The 19,143-nt window shown below is 41.4% G+C and overlaps 1 protein-coding gene across 1 annotated transcript in view; it reads left to right on the top strand.

Annotated features, from left to right (window-relative positions):
• The window catches only part of LOC142592947 (ATPase family AAA domain-containing protein 2-like), a 31,062-nt gene extending 12,525 nt beyond the window's left edge, over positions 1-18,537 (top strand). The window contains exons 13-28 of the mRNA XM_075705707.1: positions 609-697; positions 1,045-1,204; positions 2,668-2,758; positions 3,196-3,510; positions 4,847-4,973; positions 6,371-6,554; positions 8,122-8,307; positions 9,609-9,744; positions 9,892-10,088; positions 11,185-11,344; positions 11,679-11,801; positions 11,898-12,047; positions 13,014-13,418; positions 14,126-14,250; positions 16,639-16,767; positions 18,297-18,537. Coding sequence (XP_075561822.1) covers positions 609-697; positions 1,045-1,204; positions 2,668-2,758; positions 3,196-3,510; positions 4,847-4,973; positions 6,371-6,554; positions 8,122-8,307; positions 9,609-9,744; positions 9,892-10,088; positions 11,185-11,344; positions 11,679-11,801; positions 11,898-12,047; positions 13,014-13,418; positions 14,126-14,250; positions 16,639-16,767; positions 18,297-18,338 — 2,619 coding nt within the window. The 3' untranslated portion in view covers positions 18,339-18,537. The remainder of the gene's footprint in view (positions 1-608; positions 698-1,044; positions 1,205-2,667; positions 2,759-3,195; positions 3,511-4,846; positions 4,974-6,370; positions 6,555-8,121; positions 8,308-9,608; positions 9,745-9,891; positions 10,089-11,184; positions 11,345-11,678; positions 11,802-11,897; positions 12,048-13,013; positions 13,419-14,125; positions 14,251-16,638; positions 16,768-18,296) is intronic.
• The last annotated feature ends 606 nt before the right edge of the window (positions 18,538-19,143 follow it).

Raw genomic sequence — 19,143 nt, 5'->3', positions numbered from 1 at the left:
TCAAAATTTTTAAGAAGAACTCACTCCTTTTCGTGTTTTGTCAGTTCCTTCCACTGAAATGGGTTTGTGAGTGTTTCCTTTTTCAGTGGGTTTTTTAGGGGCTTGAAATCTTGAGATGCGTTGGGAAAGTTTAACAAAACAAACGAGAAAACCTTGCAAAGCAGCCCCCACCTCCCCCCCCCCCACCCCCCCGCCACAAAAAAGAAAAACCCAGCCACAAAAAAGGTTGCAAGAGGCAAGAGATGGTGGCTTTAGATCAGAGGGAAACAGATGTGGGCTGAAAGCATGGTCATTTACATTCCTAATGGAAGCTTGCTTCCCAAACCTGTGACTGAATTAAGTCCTGGCTCTGTTCTCAGTGGTTGCCAAATAGCTGTAGAAACTGCTGGTACCATTTGTTTCCTGTCAGCCAGTCTCAGTGGGTTGACACAGGCTGCTGTCTTCTGTTACTCGTGCTGCTTACTCCATTAGGTCAGTTAGTAGAGATCCCTGACGCTAGTCTGGAAAATCTAGTTCCGGTGACTTCCCACCCATAACGTTTTTCATGCATTTTCTCTTTAAGATAGTGCTGGTTTCCTTATGTCAATGTTCCTGTGTTTTCATTCTAGGCCTACCGGATGCGACCTTCAATTATTTTCTTTGATGAGATAGATGGTCTTGCTCCTGTACGGTCCAGTAAACAAGACCAAATTCATAGGTAGTACGCTTTTTGTATCTATAGAGAAGCTGCTTGATCTTTGTGAAAAGGCGACCACAACCTATCTAACTTTATGTGACAGATTCATTTGTCCTGAAAAGTAGTGAGTCAGTGGTACTAAATTTCAGATGACTTTTAAGCAATAATTGAAAGCAATTCACCAAGCTTGATATGAGCACAAGGCCTGTGTTACCTTACCTATTTTTGTAATGTCTTAAAATGAGTCTTTCGCTAATCAGCATCTCATCAATAGAAGCTTGTCTTTTTTGAGTGATCATTGGAGAAGGTCACGTAGAACGTAACAAAGTTTACTAAACCAGTGAACGAAAATTATATTTTTGTGTTAGCTCTGTTGTATCAACACTTCTGGCACTTATGGATGGCTTAGACAGCAGAGATGAGATTGTGGTAATCGGAGCCACCAACAGACTGGATTCTATAGATCCTGCTTTACGAAGACCCGGACGCTTTGATCGAGAGTTCCTCTTCAGCTTGCCAAATAAAGAGGTCAGAACTTAAAACTCAACCTTAACGCTTATGTGGCAAAGTCCATCTTTATAGCAAAACCACGTAACCGATGCAGTGTCACGGAGCAGTTAAAGTCAGAATCAGTATTGCACAAGTTGCACAAAAGAGGGGTATCTGGAGAGACTGCGTTGTACTGCGGAGGGCAGATCTGGTACTGAATATATACGATTAAGAGGATTTCAGCAAGTAGTTAGTTCTATACTTAGTTCTGGTTTCGCTGGGACCAGCCGAGAAAATGGGATGCGGCTAGTCACGGAAATGTTTAAGTAAGAATGGATGTCTGAATTAGCTATAAATTACTGCTCTCTCATTGTGAAAATGAAAGAAGTGGTGTGCACACAAGCATGCCTTTTTGCCAACAAAAACTTTTATCAAGGCTGGTGCTGGAGCGAATTAAAATTTTTCATTGCTGAAGTGATTCGTGTTTTGCTTACTTATCTAATCCACTGAGGCACTTTCTCCCTGAAGTGCTCTTGCTCTCGGTTCTTGGTTTATGAATGGAGAGGGGACGTACCAGTGTTGGATTGTTCGCAGGCTGGGTATGCTGGGAGATACCTATAAGTATCTGGGGATCTGAGATTGTTACTGGTACTTATTAAGAGGGAGTTGGACAAAGATGTGAAGTACACTGCACAGGTGCAGGGCTTGGGCTGCTTCTAGTTCAATGGCAGTAGCTAAGCAATGAAAAACTAGGTATACAGCCACCCAAAAATATACACTGAGCAGTGTATTTAACACAAACGTTTGTCTCCAGTGTTTACCTGCTTTTGGGAACGGGAGAGGAAGTGCCATGAAACAGATATAACGCATGATTCCCTACTGTGGCAGAATTCTAGAAATGTGCCATAATTATTCTGTGTACCAGGAAATACTTAAATGCAAGTCCTGCTCAGATCGGAGATGAAGATAGGCAACGTTTGACATTTTCTGAATCGGTGACAGTAGTTTGAGTCATAATTATTGTTGTTCTTTGTAGTAATTGTAGCAATTTGAAATGTAGTGCTAGGACTGTTTTCCTTGAATGAACTGGCAGAAAAGCAAATTTGATGAACTAATGAGACTCTCACCGTGAAATTTTGCTAAATTTGCAAGAATTTTCTTTGATGAAAAATCTCTGTTTGCAGATGAGGTTTTTTACTACAATTTTTTCCTCAGGACCATTAGGTGTCTCATACTTGTGGAAACGTGCTTTTTCTGGAAGCTATAAATGGCTTCCATTTCACTGCAGGCCCCCAGCAAGAGTTTAATGTGACAAGTAGAGAACTATTAAATTTCCTGCTTGCAAAAGAAGAGAGCCTATTAACTGAACTTCAGAATACTTGAAAGTTAGCAGAGAAGAAAAGTGTTTGTATTAATGTGAGGGGGTTTGGGGTTTTGTGGTGTTTGGGATTTTTTGAAGAGAAAACTTAGGACCAACTAAAATGCAACCATTTTGTTTCCAGGCTAGAAAAGAGATTTTCAAGATTCACACACGAGACTGGACCCCTAAGCCATTGGACGTGTTTCTTGAAGAGCTAGCTGAAAAATGTGTTGGTAAGTTTGAAAAGAAAGTGAGTTACTGCATGTGACTGAGTCCTAAGGAATCCGAGCTTGTACCAGGCAGTACCCGAGCTCTTGTGCCTTGCTGCAGAGCGAGGCGGTGAGGCAGCTGGCACGCCTTGAGAGCAAACAAAGTTAGATGCTTCTTTTCTTTTAATTTTCTTGTTGTCTCTCAGAACATTGGATGGGTTTGGGGCATCTTCCTCAGGAGCAAAGTTTTGATTAGGAGGCTGCTTCATACGTGCAGGGTATCAGGCCGCGAGACATGTAACAAAACTTCTCTGCAGTGCAGTAACTCTTTAAATTCTCTCTTAGCCTGATAATTTTTGGCTGCATACAAAGTCTTTCAGTGTTGCCCTTTGGAAACCTTGGCCTTGACTTCTGTGTTGCCCGAGACTGACGTAACATTTGATTCTTGTTTTGTTTATTAGGATACTGTGGTGCTGATATTAAATCCTTATGTGCCGAAGCTGTCCTCTGTGCTTTGCGCCGCCGCTATCCCCAGATATACCAAAGTAATGAGAAACTGCAGTTAGATACCGCTTCTATTAAAGTAACAGCAAAGGATTTTGTCATGGCTATGCAGAAGACTGTTCCGGCTTCACAGAGGGCTGTGGCTTCACCTGGGCAAGCGCTATCACCTATTTCAAAACCACTGTTTGAAAACACACTAGCAAGAATTTTACAAGCCTTGCAGAGAGTGTTTCCCCATGCAGAGCTTGCGCTAAAGAAGGACCGACAGCAAGGTATAACAGTAACATCCATTTCTTTAAAATTCTGCCAAAGCAAAAACTTCTGATTTGTGCAATCAACGTACACAAACCTCTCAGCTGCAATAACAGTAGAATTTTATAATATGCATGTGCACGCCTTTATTTTGGGAATATCGTGCATAGTTTTTATTCTGGATTCTAAACTGAAGTGCTGGGTGGGAGCTGTGAATGACTCGCAATTTGCAGTAGAGAAATATGCGTTCTCTACCAGAGCACCCTGTTTCTGACAGGAGCTAGCATCATATTTATCATTTGTAGAGATGGGCTTAAGGTTTAATGTATGAGGCACCTCTTTCAAAAGAAGTATTTAAATGGGGGGAGAAGGGCATTTTTACATGAATGCTTCTAATTCCTGTCTGAGGAGCGTCAAGACCACGGTACAAGTGTAAGTGGTTTAAGCTAAATCCTGTTTTAGCTATCCTGATTTTTAACCATAATCTCTTAATTTAAATGTTTGTGCATCACACTGTACACATGCACGTGAGATCAGAATGTTTTAGTAGCGTATACTTTGGGGCTTGGCTTGCACAGTATATGTGAGCTGATGCTCCCGACTGCATGAGGCCTGGTCAGGTTTAGTCTGTCAGTTGGTGAGAGCAGATAACTTGATAAACTCACTGCACTCCTGATTAATGGAGATCCATGAATAGTTAGTTATTATGCTAAACCCTTGAGACTATCCTACCAGTATTACTCCCGGCAGAGCTGGGAGATAGGTTTGCATTGGTAAAATAGGGGCAGAAATCCACCAGCAAAAGAAAAGCAGAGAGGCTGGGGGAATTAGTAATTGCATTCCCTCTCTGTTGCCTGCCTTCCATTATCTCCTCCTTCCGTGATGTTTGAGGAGCCTTATTGAAAAGATGTGTAGGTCTGTATAGCTGACTCCCTAGTCGTAGACAAATGGAAGTCTGTGGCCATCGTGTTCACTGAATTCCCCCACTTCCAGTGGGGGAACGTGCTGCAGAAAGAATTGGCTTTGTTGGGTTTTTCAGGAGTAGTTACTAACTACAGAAGTTGCTCCTAATCATCTTTATTCTAAGGAAACAACCTCCAAGTTTTCACCAACGGAGAGATATACCTTACGCAAGTCATGGGACGTCGGACAGCTTTGTAGAGACTTGTGCAATGTCCTTAGATCTGTGGTAGGATGGACTTTTCAGAAGAGAGCATTCAGCGTGTGCCCTCAAATGAAGAAATACAAGATGAGGGGTTTCCAGCACTGATCTAGAGTTTAATTTAATCGCTGTTTTAACGCGAGGGGGAGAGATGGACTATTCAGGAAAGTTAACAAACCTCTTTTGCCTTTCAGACAGTTTAAATCGTGTTTTAAGAAATGATGCAATTGACAGTGACGAGGAATCGCCATCAATCTTTGAAGATAAGCCAATGGATGAAATGCTTGGTAGAGAAAAGGAAAAATTCCTCAATTTCAGCAGGTGAATGTTTGTCCCCTTTCTGTTTACCTTTTTAAGATGGCTGGGTCTATAAATGGTTTTGGTGTGAGGGGTGGTAGATGAAGGAGTAAAATGTGTAGCGGGGGTGATCAATATTTGCAAGAAGTAAGCAGGAAGATCCAGCTGGGTACTAATATTCTAATGGCGTACACTGCCATAACCCATCAAACTGAACGGCCCAGCCCTCGTTTCCTCAGTCAAAGCGATCCGCAGAGTATTAGAATGTGTTGATTTAATCCATGGTATTCCTGGAAAGACTCAAGACCAAACGCATGTGCTGTCTCTCCTTTTAATGATAAAACCTGTATGGATTTGTGTAGCCATCTTTTGCCCTTGTGCCTTCCAAGATTGTTTTAACTAGTAGCAAATTATGCAGCAGAAACAAAATTGAGACATGGTTTGTTCAGACGCTGTGAGAAAAACAATGTCTGCATTTTGTACCTTTAACCTATGAAATTTATGTTAATCTTTTGACATGTTAGTGTGGAAGTTGTACAAGCCAACAGTTGAAAAACCAGATTGTTGTCATTACTGTTGGGTCAGTTATTTTTCTCAATTTCTATTGCTGTCCTGTCCAGAAAATGTTCTGACCTGCTGAGCTTGGTTAGGTCTCTAGGATCTTTGTCTTCAGCCAGCAAAGGGAGTGGTGGAAAAACCAAATGCTTTTTGCAAATGTGTTTCATGCTAGTAAAGCAAGATTACTAGGTCATTAAAACACAATTCAAAGATGAAACGACTGGAATGACTGAACAAAGTAAACATGAATCTTACATGTATTTAGTGTACTGCTGTAATTTAACCAATCCAATTGTGTACTTCTTCAGATACAGCTACTGTGTTTCACTGCCCATGTTAATTGAAATGTTGTTCTGCTCCTTCCTTCCCACTGTCTCCAGTAACTATGGTTGAATTTCAGCAAAACTTGGCAGATGTAGAGATCTCACAGTGACTTAAACTCAAGACCTACTGAAAATTGGTGTGTACGGGTGGTGAAGAGATCGAGGCTGGTGTGTGCTGAGAGAGAGAGAGTTGTTACTCTCCCGCATCAGGTTACTGACCAGTTGTCGTGTGTGTATTTAGCTGGACAGTCTCCCCGTGTGATTTAAGAGCTGTTACTTAACCCAGCCAAACAAATAGCAGACATGCTGGGGATTGGCAGGATTTCTTTGGGCAGGTGTGGTACAAGTTTGTAAGAAAATGGTCTTTGCTGGTCTTCCTGGTCACAGACCAGCTCATTATTTACTGGAATATGGAGAGTATTTACAAAAAAAAAAAAAAAAAAAAAAAAAAAAAAAAAAAAAGTACAGGAAAAAACCTTTAACATCTGTGTGCCTATTTATCACTTCATTTTTAAACTTATTTTCTTCTTATTTTTCTAGAAATGCTTACTACCAGCCAACAGCTTGCAGACCACGGTTCTTACTAGTTGGAGAGCCAGGATGTGGGCAAGCTGCTTATTTGGCACCTGCAGTAATACATGCCTTGGAAAAGTTTCCAGTTTATACACTAAGCCTATCTGTTTTGTTTGTGAGCGTCACATCACCAGAAGAAACATGCGTACAGGTATCTTTCTTTCCTCTTTAATCTCGTAGGATTCATGAACTGTACATAAGCTAGTGAAGTAAGCAAAATTTGTTGTTAACGGAGGTGGCCTGGTTTGAATGTGCTGTTCTGTTTACTTCTGTCTGAAAATCCACTTTTCTTCTCGATCGAATGATACCGAATTAAGGGTGTTGTACGTGGCCGTATTTTCCATTCCAAATTCAACAGTGAGGATGTTGCTACCAGCTCGGGAAGCTGGGAGGTGCTGCTAATAAAGCCCTCTTTATGGCAAGAAATCCTGCCCATCTTGGTGGGATCCAGAAAACGGTTTTCATTGCTCCTTAAGGCTCTGTGCTCCCAGTAGATGGCTCTGCATCAGCCTGACTGTGCGTCACGCACTTTTGTAGCTGCCTCTTTTATTATATTTGTGAGGCAGTCAAGGTTTTGGGGAAAGGAAGTGTTTCTTTTTTTACATGTACATATACAGCTTCTACTGCTGTATAATGCTTTATGTAAAAGCATTAAAATTCCTGGAACGCTTACATTTGTACACTGGTGTGTTTTTCTGAACTGGGAAAATTAAATATAAGCAGACTTAGTGCTGTCTTCCTTTTCACTTTTAGGCAGGAAATCCATTTTGTTGTTTGGCATCACTGTATTAAAATATTTTGACCTTTAGTAGCAGCGTTTGAGAGCTGTACAAGTAAGGACGGACACATGAAATGCGTGGGTACTCAATTGTCACGTAAGAGGAACAATTCCTTTTTTGTTACGTGATGGTTGCATCTGCAGTCAAATAACTACCACGTCTAGTCGCTGCCCGCATATACCACGTGCGCTTCCCATCTTGTGACAGGAACTCCCTGAATATTGATAATCTGAAAGGGGTGCATGGAGAAATTTGTCAGGTGAAAGGACTGTTGCCACTTCCTTCATGCGGTAGATGCGTGTCCTCCTCTGTGATTGAGGTACCATCTGTAGGCAATGGCTTGTGGTCTTCCAAAGCACGCAATCTGGTCTGATGGATCCTTTGGTAATGAGAGGCTGTGAGTGATTTAGCTCTTCAGGCAGGCTGAAGACTGGTCACCTCTTATAAATGTGCTTGAAATTATGAATTGCGAGCAGGCTTCTTTTACAGTGTCAGCCCTCATCTTTTCACATAGGTCTTTGTTTGTTCAGCCTGTGCTCCAGACTGACTTGGATATGTGCCCGCTCTGAATTGAAAATGGTGTAGTGGCAGTCGTGTCGCGATTTACCCAGGCTGATGCCTCTTGCTGAAGGGTTAGTCTTGTTTTTTCAGGCACGCCACCACACCAGCGGAGCTGTGAGGCTCTTCAGGGGTTTTCTTACACCTAAGTAGTTTTGAAATCAGGCAGAGATTCAGGTCTGTTTCTGTCTGCAGAGCAATGTCTATAGTTGTGTCAGAGTGAAAATTTTACCTTGGTAAGGAGTTTTTCTGTTGTTGGTTTGTTTTTGACGTTTTGGCTTTGCGTACTCCTATTTCGTAAGATAGTTTGACTGATACGTAGTTAGTTATTAGCCTGTTCTACATGGTTTAGTTTTCTTATCCAAGCTTTCATTTTACCAGTTGATGCAAGAAGCTCAAAGAACAGCACCAAGTATAATTTATATCCCACATATCCATTTGTGGTGGGAGACTGTTGGAGCTACACTGAAAGCTACTTTTACAACACTGCTGCAGAACATTCCAACATTTGCTCCAGTTTTGCTGCTTGCAACATCTGATGTGTGTTACGCAGATCTCCCGGAAGAGGTACTTCTGTCCATACTTTTCTTATGTGGTTTTTTTTTTTTAATTTCTTGTTAATTTAGAAATCCTTGAAACATTGGAGTACTGTGCACTCTTAAGCAAATTCATCCTGTTAGTACTCAGGCACCCTGGCCAGGTCTCTTAAAGTTTGCTTAGACAAAACAATGCTGAAACCATTTGTCTACAGTGTTTTCTGAGTAAAGAGGTTGGCTTGGACACAACTTTTTCCCCCTTCTCACACGCTCATGCTTATTAGACAGATGTATAAATTTACTTCAGACAGTAATTCCAGGGACTTCAAGATGGTTAGGTATGTACTTAGTCAAGAATCTACGGTGCTTGAAATGTAAATGGGAAAAAGATATTTTTACTGAAAACATTTTTACTGACAAGTGAAAGGTATTTTTACTGAAAAAGTATGACGGTCACGCTGTTAATGATGGAATGTAATTTCACATTTAAATTCTTTAATAAAAATTCCAATTTCTTCCTGTAGGTGAAAGCTTTACAAATTAGAAAGCTAAGTTGCAACTTCTGTTAAGTAACTTGGAAATCAGTTTTTAGTTGTATTTAACACAATTCAGTAAGAGTACAGGCTTATCATCTTTCTAGGCATCTGAGAGTGTGCACTAAAGGAAGGTGTTCAAAATGTGAATATGCTGCTGTGATTATTTTGTCTCAGCTACAGGGCGGGGCGGGGTTGGGAGCTGCTACCTAGATGTGTTTATCATCAAATGCTTTGAAAGGGCTTAACTTTCTACAGAAGTTTTTGTGCTGTTAATAAATTCCTTCTAAAATAAGTGTGGAAATTCTTTCCATACCTTTTGGTAGTAGGGATTGAAGAATGGAGTAAAACTTGGAAGTGTGCAACTTCAGACACCTCACTTAAATTAATTTAAAAAAAAAACCAAACCCAAACCCACCTTACCAAAAAGCCCACACTTGTCTCCTGAACCCTGCCTGTTCCCTCTATAGCTGCCATAAAGATTCAAAGTGAAGGACAGCAAGGCAGGTAAATACAAAACAAGCAGTCTTTGGGGGTGGTGAATGTCACCACTTTATCAGTGTATCATATGGTCCCTTCATTGAGCTTTAACTCTAGAGGCGTTCCTTAGAGAAGATATTTGAATTTGCCATGCTAACCCATGAAAATCCAGCCTTTTAAGGCCAAGAAGATAACTTTTCACAGTTTGTCTTATCCAGGTGATTGTTCAGTTTCATTTAGAAAGGTACTCGTCTTTTTGGAATAGAATAAGGATTTGTGTGGCCTTAGAGCTGAAATCTCTTTTCTCCTCATGCTTTAGATAAAACAATTGTTTATTAAGAGTTATGAAGAAGTTTTCAAGATCCAGTTGCCTAATAATGAAGAAAGAAGAACGTTTTTTGAGGACTTGATTATGAATCAAGCTGCTAAACCTCCTGCATCAAAAAACACCACGGGTGAGGATATTCTACGTATAAAACGTTGCTAACTGTCAAGATAGTAGTTATACAGTATTTGCTTTGGTGGTAATTTCCTATCAATAATTTTTCATATACTTGTATTTGAGTACCATCAATTGACTAAAATTTTCTGAATAATTGAAGCTTGGCGGACGTTGGAAGTGCTGCCTGTAGCACCGCCGCCTAAGCCTCGACAGCTGACAGAGGAAGAAATGAGACAGCTGGAGGAGCAGGAGGAGGATACGTTGCGTGAACTTAGGATTTTCTTAAGGGATGTGACTGACAGACTTGCTGTTGACAGACGTTTCAGAGCATTTACAAAGCCTGTTGACCCAGAGGAGGTAAATTAGTGTTGATCTGTAATACCATTGTACCTGTGTGTATTCATAATTTTTCCGCGTTTGTATTTCTCAGTGTTTGCGTGCTCTTTGTAGGAAGGTCTGTCTTTTGGTTGCAGGACCGTACTATTCTGATTTTTCAAGAAGCAGGAAGTGAATTTTGCTTTTACTTTTGCTGACTCCTTGAAGCTCTCAAATGTCTGCTATTTGAGTATTTGCTGAAGGCGCCAGGTTCCTTCTGAAACGTCTTTAGAACTTTAGAATATTTCAGTTGGAAGGGACCTACAACGGTCATCTAGTCCAACTGCCAGTTAGACCAAATGCCAAGACATTTTGCTCATGAAAAGGCTTTGGTGGGTCGGCATGTTACAGCACTGGAAAGCAGAGAGGTGTCTTTCTTTATAATTATCAACAGTATCTATAAGACTGTTTTAATAAAGCCTAAGGCTCTTTAATTGACTGTCAATAGTTTCTGTGAGAACAGGAATAGAAGCAGCAGTTTTTAAAATAAATTTTAAGATTCTGTTCTCTGTTTTGTCTGGGGCTTCTCAGTATAACATCAACCATAAGGGCTGTGTGGTTTCTTCGTCCTCCCATACACTTCTTAGGTCTCTTGTCCTCATCTAAACTAGTCACTAGGCTCCTTTCGGGGTCTGAGTAAAGAAATCAGCACCTCTGGGTCCAGTTGTCTCATTCTAAAGTAGATGCGTAGGACAGGTACTTCAAAGGTGCAGCTCCTGCAGCCTTTTTCTTGCCGCCAACAGCAAAGAGACTCTCGGGTGGCTTTACGGAGAAAGGTTTCTTTGCTGTGATTTTCTGAAGCGACGTGAAATGAATCCCACTCTGGGTGTCGTTTCCCTTCTCTGCCCCACACATGCTTCTGACCTGCCTGCTTCGTTTTTCCCTCTTCTGGCCTGTCTCTTCAAAGCCAGTTGAAACAGCCCTTCTATTTTCAAGCAACTAACTGGTTCATTTCTGCATCTTTGGACATGTCGTAAATACTTGGGGTTTTTAAGAAATCCTTTGTTTGACTTCATTAAAATAATTAGGTTTGGTCGATACTATGTTAAATCTCTGAGCACGTACGTTTCATTTGTAGGTGCCCGATTATGATGCAGTTATCAAACAGCCCATGGACCTTTCAGCAGTTCTCTCTAAAATTGACTTGCACCAGTACCTAACTGCACGAGATTTTCTAAAAGACATCGATCTAATCTGTAGCAATGCTTTAGAGTACAACCCAGATAAAGATCCTGGAGGTGAGGATGTGGTTTTATCCCTAATTTGGAGAAAATTTAAAATCTATGAATTGGTAAATGTCGCCTGTGGACAGTAGACTTGGGATTAGATCATTTTAAGCATCCACAGAGAGCATTTCTTGCCAGGTTGTAAATGCTGTAGCATTAAACTGCTTGGGCATAAAATTGTGATAGAAGTGTTGATCAGCAACGAGTGCTTTTGCTTTAATAATTAACTTTCATGCTGTTATGATGAAAATATTGAGTGGGAGAACCTTTGAGAACCTACCTATGGAAAGAGCAAAGGATTTCGTTGGCTGGTAGAACATACTCAGTTCCGACTGTAAAATTTCAGATCGTCTCATTAGGCACAGAGCTTGTACTTTGAGAGATACTGCCTACGCCATAGTAAGGGAAGAAATGGATGAAGAATTTGAGCAATGCTGTGAAGAAATTCAAGAATCTCGTAAGAGAAGAGGTATGGTTTTTGATGCTAAGGATTTTAAGACTTGTCTCAGTACTTGTAGCCAGCAATGCAAGACACAGTTCTTTGCTACCTGTTCTTTATTGCAAGGTTGTAGCTCTTCCAAGTATGCTCCATCTTACTACCACGTAATGCCAAAGCAGAACTCTGTTCCCGAGCGTAAGAAAACGGACCCACAGTGTAACGAAAAAACGAAGATGCCAGCAGCGCCTGTGGATTCCAGTACACCCCGCTCTAATGGCAAGTTGCATTTTTTTCAGACTTTCTGGGAGAAGGTGCTAAACTCACTGGTAGCTTCTCTGTTCTTGTGACAGAACAGGTTTCTGAATACTCCCCTAGTTTTCAGTTACATGAAACAGTATTTTTCCCTTCCCTGCCCTCAAATGCTAACATCTATGCCACCTCTTCCTGTGATTTCCGACTGAAGGGGGGAAAGGGGAAAAAAATAGGGGAGCAATGATAATAGATATGTAAAGGAAAGATCATTATTTCCTCACTTTTTCCTGTGAAAAGGCCATGAAAGAACAAGGGGACCTGGGTCTCTTCCAGTTAAAGCGCATGACATGGTGTGAAGTTTCCTGGTCTCACTGGCATGACTGGGAATTTTGCCACTGACTTCACCCATATGCTTTGTGCAGTACTCCGTGAATACAAAGAATGGTGGGCTTTTCGGGAAGGCAAAAATGCGAAGTTTGTTTTAAACAAGGGGTTCACTGCATCAGAAAGCATATGAGGTGTAAGTCTTTACAGACAACTTTTCCTCCAGCAAATATTCCCTTAAAATTGTCTCTAACTCTGCCCAACGTGTGTTTAGCTTTTGACGTTTACAGCTTTGTAACAGGTTTGAAGAAGGGCTTGTCTCCAAACACTTTTCCGTTGCTCATCCCTGTTAGTTCACGTCGTAAGACAGGAAGCAACTTCACCTAATAACCTTGCTTTGCGGTAATATTTCCTATCTAAAGTAAGACTTTTCTGCTCATAAAATCTGGAAGCTGATGGTTTTGTCAATGAGGTTCTGCAGCTGGCTTTTTAAAATGTAATAGCAAATTGACCTCATGAACTTGGAACTCTTTCTCTAGACCTATTGTAGGGAAACAGACAATGGTACTTGAGCGCCTTGTAAGTCAAGTGAGATGAGGACGCTGGATTTTGAAGGAAGAATTGTTTTGGTAGTTTTGGATTACTTCTCCTGATATCTCTTTGTAGATATGTCCAAAAGAAAACGCAGAAGGAACAAAGGGTCTTCAAGAATCGCAGCAAAGAGGAGGAATCTTCAGTTCAATAAAGAGAATAAAGTTCCAGAAGACCAAAATGAAGAAGAGAGTGATGAAGAGTCCCCGGAAAAACGTGTTTCTAACACAGATCACCCTGAAGTCGGGTCCACACAGGAGTCTTCTACGGAAGAAAATGAAAATGTACTTCAAGAACGACACAAAAATGGGAATGAAAATAAATCTGGGACAGAAAACGAAAGAGAGCAAGCCCTCCTTGTGGCTAAATCTGCTTCTGAAAAGAAGAGCGTCATGATTCCTGAACGTTCAGACCTAAGAAAGGAGAGTGAAATGCTGGATTGCCAAATAGCAGGAAGCTCTGAAGAGGGAGGTTCAAATGGTAAGTGAAAGATCAAGCAGGTCATGTAGTTCCTTTTTCTTCCCGAGGGGGATTACACTATTTATTAGGTTTTAGCCTTCTGTAATTCCATTCTGTTCTTACTGTTGTAGCGCTCTCAAATCAGCACGCCGTGTTCTTGCATGATGATGCTGCCCCTCTAGTTCTGCTAGCCAAACTCATGTTTTTCTGCAGCTGCTGGGTTTTTGATTCTGAAGTTTGTTTTTCGAATGGTACCTAACTGAAAAATAATCATTGACGTTCTTCTGTTGGATGAGTGTCTTCCTCCCAGTAATGAGCAGCATAAGTTAAAAAGCTGTGCTTCAAGCAGTGTGGACCCAGAGTCACATGTGGAGTAGAAGACTTATGTCCTAATGTTTGCAATGTAAGATGTGTTTCCTAACCGAAACGGCTTTGGAGTTTCACCATGCAGTGCTGTAATGGCAACGTGACTGGGTTTTTTTCCTGTTTTTACCTTGCCTTTTTCTCTAGTGCCTTTTTTTTTTGTGTGTCTTGAGTTTCTAATTTTTATGGAGCAGTGACTTCTGCCAGAAGGAAAGTAAAAGCCAAGCGTTTCTCAGTGAAAAAATGCTAACGGGTCTGTCTCTCACATTGCACAGAGAGACTGTATTCCAGGTAGAGGATACTTGACTTACAACTGTATTCCAGATAAAGAGAAATCCTGACTGAAGAAATTTGTGTCATTCCAGATTCGTGGGTACACTGTACACCTCGTGCGAGATCTTCTCGGGTAGAAGAGCAACAGGTGATAGGTGTCGAGACAGCAGTGGAAGTTCTCACACAACGAGTGATTGTGGATTACTATGAGCTCAAAGTAAGTCTAAATTCAGTTTTGTTAATACCAAAGTAGGACATTTCCTTGCTACCTGTACAGTTGTAAATTAAGTCAGTTGTTAAGCAATGCCAATTAAAACAATCTATGGGAAGGCTATATAGCTTGTGAAACAACTCAACCTGTAACGGACCGTGACTGTTGTGTTTCCACACCTGGTGTGGACTGCTGTTCTTGCTTTTGACGAACTAAATTTTAGGAGACTGGGTTCTCTTCCTAACTTTTAATGTAAAAGGGCTTGTTGAATTTTTTTGAATTTTTTGCCCACTGATAACCTGCTAGTACTGTTGGTTGTTAGTGTCTTAAGAGTTTTTATGATGGACTTGGGGGTTTTGGTTTGGTTTGGCTTTTGCATGTTTTCATTTATTAGGAACCTGAAAAGGGCCTTTATTTCTAGCAGTGGTGACTTTAAACCTGAAGGTAGCAGGTTGACATAAAGCTCATCATGGATAAAATACTAATTGGTACTTTTCTGAAATTCTGTCAAAATCCAGTGTTAGAATTTTGCATTGCGTGGAGTTACGGTGTTAGAAAGGTTTTCCAGTCCATCGTAGGAGAGAAGTTGCTGTCCTAGGCTACAGTTGGGAAAAGGGTTAAAAATGGGCCTAGCTGCAAGGGGTAAAATTGGGTTCCTTTGCGTGAATTGGAGAGGGTAGAACAAGGACCTGATCTTCAGGGGATATTGCAGTGAGGAAAATGAGGAGAACTGCTAGGTCGGAGTCCTGGAAGTTGGCCAACGCAGAGGAGGGCTGCTGTTTACCTGCCTTACGATGAGAAAGGGAGTATTACATGGATGTTTCCCCTGTGCGGGGAGACTGTGACCAGATGGGAATCCCCTTTGGTGAGCGAAGGGGCTTGTCGACACAATTTCTGTCACATTTTTAAGCTGTGACCTAATTCGTAGAGGTGAAACTAACTTTTTAAAGCTGGCTTCCTAAGGAAGCAGGTTTCAGGGGGGTTTGTTGTTCATGCCTGCCTGTGTATGCAGAGAAGCCACATAGGTTTTTCATAGAGTCATAGCACGTGCTCTGAAGTTATTGCCCACTGGAGAAGAGGTACGGTAGAGCCCTTCTATATGTTGCAGCTTATACATGTTTCAGCTATGAGGAGAGCTACGGTCAGGAAACGCATCTTTTAGAAAACTTGTTTCATTAACGTGGGTGCCATTGGAACTAGCGGCTCGTGCCAGAGAGCCTCTTTGGAACTCACCTGCAGTGAATAAGCGAGGTGAACCTCCAAAGCATAGCTGCTTGGTTCTGTTTGTTTGGGGTTTATTTTGTTTGTTTATTTGCTTGGGAATAGGCCTAGAACTTTATGGACATACAGAAGAGCCTGGAGTCGTCTATGTGGCAGCAATTCAAAATAGTTTCACAGGGGATGTTGACCCTACACCTCTGTCACATCCTACCTTTTCTGTTTGCAGCAGCTGAAAGCACGCTGCGTGGTCTTTGTGCGTTTTACCTGTGTGTTGTATAGAAAGAAGCTGGGGGGAATACTCAAATCTTGTGGCAGCTGATGTGAGGGAGGCAGAGTTTGATGACGGGCAGTTGTGAGGCAGTAATATTTGCGTTTGGTGTGGCTGCTCTCTTAAGCTACATCTTCACAGCCTCACACGACACGCAGATACTGAACAGCCGCTGCAGTGGAAGAAGGCGCTGCCATGAGCTTGTTGTTGCTTTCCCAGAGATTATCCCATTCACATCTTTGGTAACAGAAACGACTGTGTGAGAGACTGGTAATCTGCTACAGGCAGAGGCACTCTGCTAGTTTATCCACTCCGCAGTTGAAAGGCAGGAGCTAACTCGCCTGCTTCAGACATGCGAGCAGTGTGTTCTGCCAGCAGAGTTGTAGGCACGGTACGTGTCCAGCTAACGGGTAAAGGCGAGCACCTACGGATGCTTCCGTTTCCAGCTGGCACAGCTGTATCTAGAAGATCGGTAGCCTGGCTTCCAAAGATGCATTTTACGGTGCCCTGCATTGCAGCAAGAGTTTCTCTAATGAAATGCAACAGTGGCTTTGCGGCGGCAGCAACTCTACGACAAAGTGGATTGTGTCATTCCCTGCTGTTCTGGAAGCGGTTGCTTTGCAGTTATGTTTGTTGATGTGATAGATTGATTAGTAATGAAATATTGTCTGAAATGTAAGCCTTCCTTTTCTCTGAAGTGTGAAAAATTAACTCATTTTCTCCAGTTAAATCTTGGGAGAGATTTAATCTCTTCTCTGAAGTGTCATTCATCTTTTGTTTAACAACAGAAGAAGGTAGGATGTCACCTGTGTTGTGTTGTTATTGCTTAGCTTCTGAAAACATGACGAGCCCATTCAAAAGATCTTGCGCTCTTCTAACCTTGTAGTTTCCATTTTTTCCTTCAGCAACTGTTGCATTTTGTCACTGTGGTAACTAAGAACTTCAATATATTTCACTTGGAAAAACTGTATGGTGTTCTTAGTCGGTGCATTTACCAACATCGGGAAGATTACGACAAAACCGAATTAGTGAAGGTAAGTTTTTGGTTTTTTGTCTTACAGCACTTCCTATCACTGTTATGCTCGTGTGTGTTATGCATGCGTATGTCCGCGCTCTGGACGTCACGCTTATTTAGCATGACTCTTTAGTGTTTAGTCGCCTGTGTTACAAGACTTTTTCATTTCAGTCTGGAAGACATTTATCCATATTGCAAAACCATTGTTGTATTTGGCATCGCTGTTGGCAGTCTCAGCAGGAAAAGGCTTGAACTTGAAGACAATGGGTCCACCCACGCAGCCCTCTCAAAGCAGTTAACCTCAGTCTGTCAATAGTCCTTCTCCAGAACCTTTTTAGGGGCGGGGGGCTGTGAAAGGAGGGTGCTTTTCTCAGTCCGGCACTTCCTCTTTCTGCCCTTACAGGCAGTCAGGCGTGGTAATGGTGCGTCTAGTAGCCATTCCATTCTTGCAAAGAAATTCAGTATGAGATGTAACAAGAGGTTGAGACTTTTCTCTAGTGCCCCCATAATCTCTTTTGAACTAGCATGGCTCAAGCATCTTCAATTTGACCTATGGAGAGATTTCTGCCTATGGCAGTTTAATGCTAATGAGTCGGATTCTCTGATCTGTGCCTGTAAGAGAGGATTTCCGAGTTGTCGGAACTGGGCAGGAATCTTGCAGAGGCACCCGGGGTCCCGGTCGGGCATTCCCAGCATTGAGCCCATTTAGACAGGCTGGCCATTCTGTCTTCAGAGTCAAGATCCTCGAATCCATTTGTCTTTGAGATGCTTGGGTCTGAGAACAGCGAAAATTCTTTATGCCTCTCAGTCTGGCCTTAAAAAAGAGGAAGCCTCTTCTCTTTGGCCCTGGCCGTCTCGATCGCTTCTTCCACACCTGATAAAGAGTTAGAACGGACGCTCCGTTCTGACTGTGCAACAGTGAGGATTATTGGGATTCAGGGAGGCCATTCCTGAAAACTGCACCCTTCTCCCCCCTAGTATAGTGCTGTGTTTTAGCATGAGAATGACTTTATTTATGTTACCTCAGGGCTTGTGAGCTTTTGTGACTTCACTGTGAATGCTTAAATGGAAACGGACTTGATTTCTACTTGTTTCTACTTCTACCTTTAGCTTTAACAAAAAAATATCTCCTATGATGAGTCCTATGACTGTGCAAGTCCGTCAGGAGCAAGCTCTGCTGTATGGAGAGGGAGGCTTTAACAAGTAGTTACTCAGAGCGCAGGAAATAACATTTCCAGCTTTCAGTTGTGGCTTTTCAGGAGCTGTCTCCTCTTTCTAATTGTTGAAACCACCGTTGATACAGACCCGTAGTCTCTTGACACAGATCTATACGGTCTCTCTAGGCTACTCTCTCTTTTGGATGCGTGAGGATGCGTTTGAAGCTAGTGGGTATAGAAAAACATTGTGATGGTGGTAGCACATGTATTTGCCAAATATTACTAACGATTGTATGTATGTACAGGTTCTTTATTCTTTTTATGAAGAAATAAACAGGGTTCTTGAGCCTTTATTCACGCTGACTGCTAGTTTGTCTTTTTGTCTTACTAGGAAATGAAGAAAGAAATCACAGCCTTCAGTTATGCTCAGTGATACTTGATTTCAGCGTCTTGACTTCTACTCTGTAATGTTTTCATGGCATGCTGTTGTTTAGTAAAGATTACTTCTACATATATATATTTGTACATATTTGAAACAAATAGATCTTAAAATTTATGAAGAAAGCTCAAATAACGTCCTTTAACTGCTTTTGATATTTTCATCCTATGAATATATTTTTGGTATATGAAAAGTAAACCCTTTAGAAACCTCTTAATGCAGTTCAGAGGTAATTTTTTTCTAATTACCTGATAGCACCTCAGGTGGCTTTTGTAGAATTAACAACCTCGAGAAAGTATGTGGGAGAAACACTCTTTCCACAAACATAAGAACTTCAGCTATGGCATATTTTTGCCTGTCAAAAAACCCTAACTTGAAACAAAGCAAGGTTTACTACTGTAACTTTCCAAGGCAAAGTTGAGTCTTGCTTGTAATAATGACAATCTTGTTGATACTGGAGAATTGCATTTTAATATAAATTGTTAGTTGCGGGTCAGGGGGCTTGTAGTTGAATTAAATTGTACATAGTTTCCTAGTTACCTGGAGAGAAATATATGTGTTTATTACAAAAAAGTGAATATATTTTTGGTGATATTGATACAAAAACTCGCAGATACTATTCTTCAAAGTCCGAACCTCTCCTCAAGAGGAAACGGAGTCTTCAGAAAGTTCCCAAAATAAAACTCAATAGCAACAAAGTTACTATTAAGCAGGCATTCTTTATTACAGCGCTGGGCAGCACTGGGGATCGTTCCACCATGAGTGCTCCAACGATTTGGCAAACTTCCAGAGATTTTAT

The sequence above is a fragment of the Pelecanus crispus genome, chromosome 2 (assembly GCF_030463565.1).
Source record: "Pelecanus crispus isolate bPelCri1 chromosome 2, bPelCri1.pri, whole genome shotgun sequence".
NCBI classification, from domain to species: domain Eukaryota; kingdom Metazoa; phylum Chordata; class Aves; order Pelecaniformes; family Pelecanidae; genus Pelecanus; species Pelecanus crispus.
This window is presented reverse-complemented; position numbering and strand designations above follow the sequence as displayed.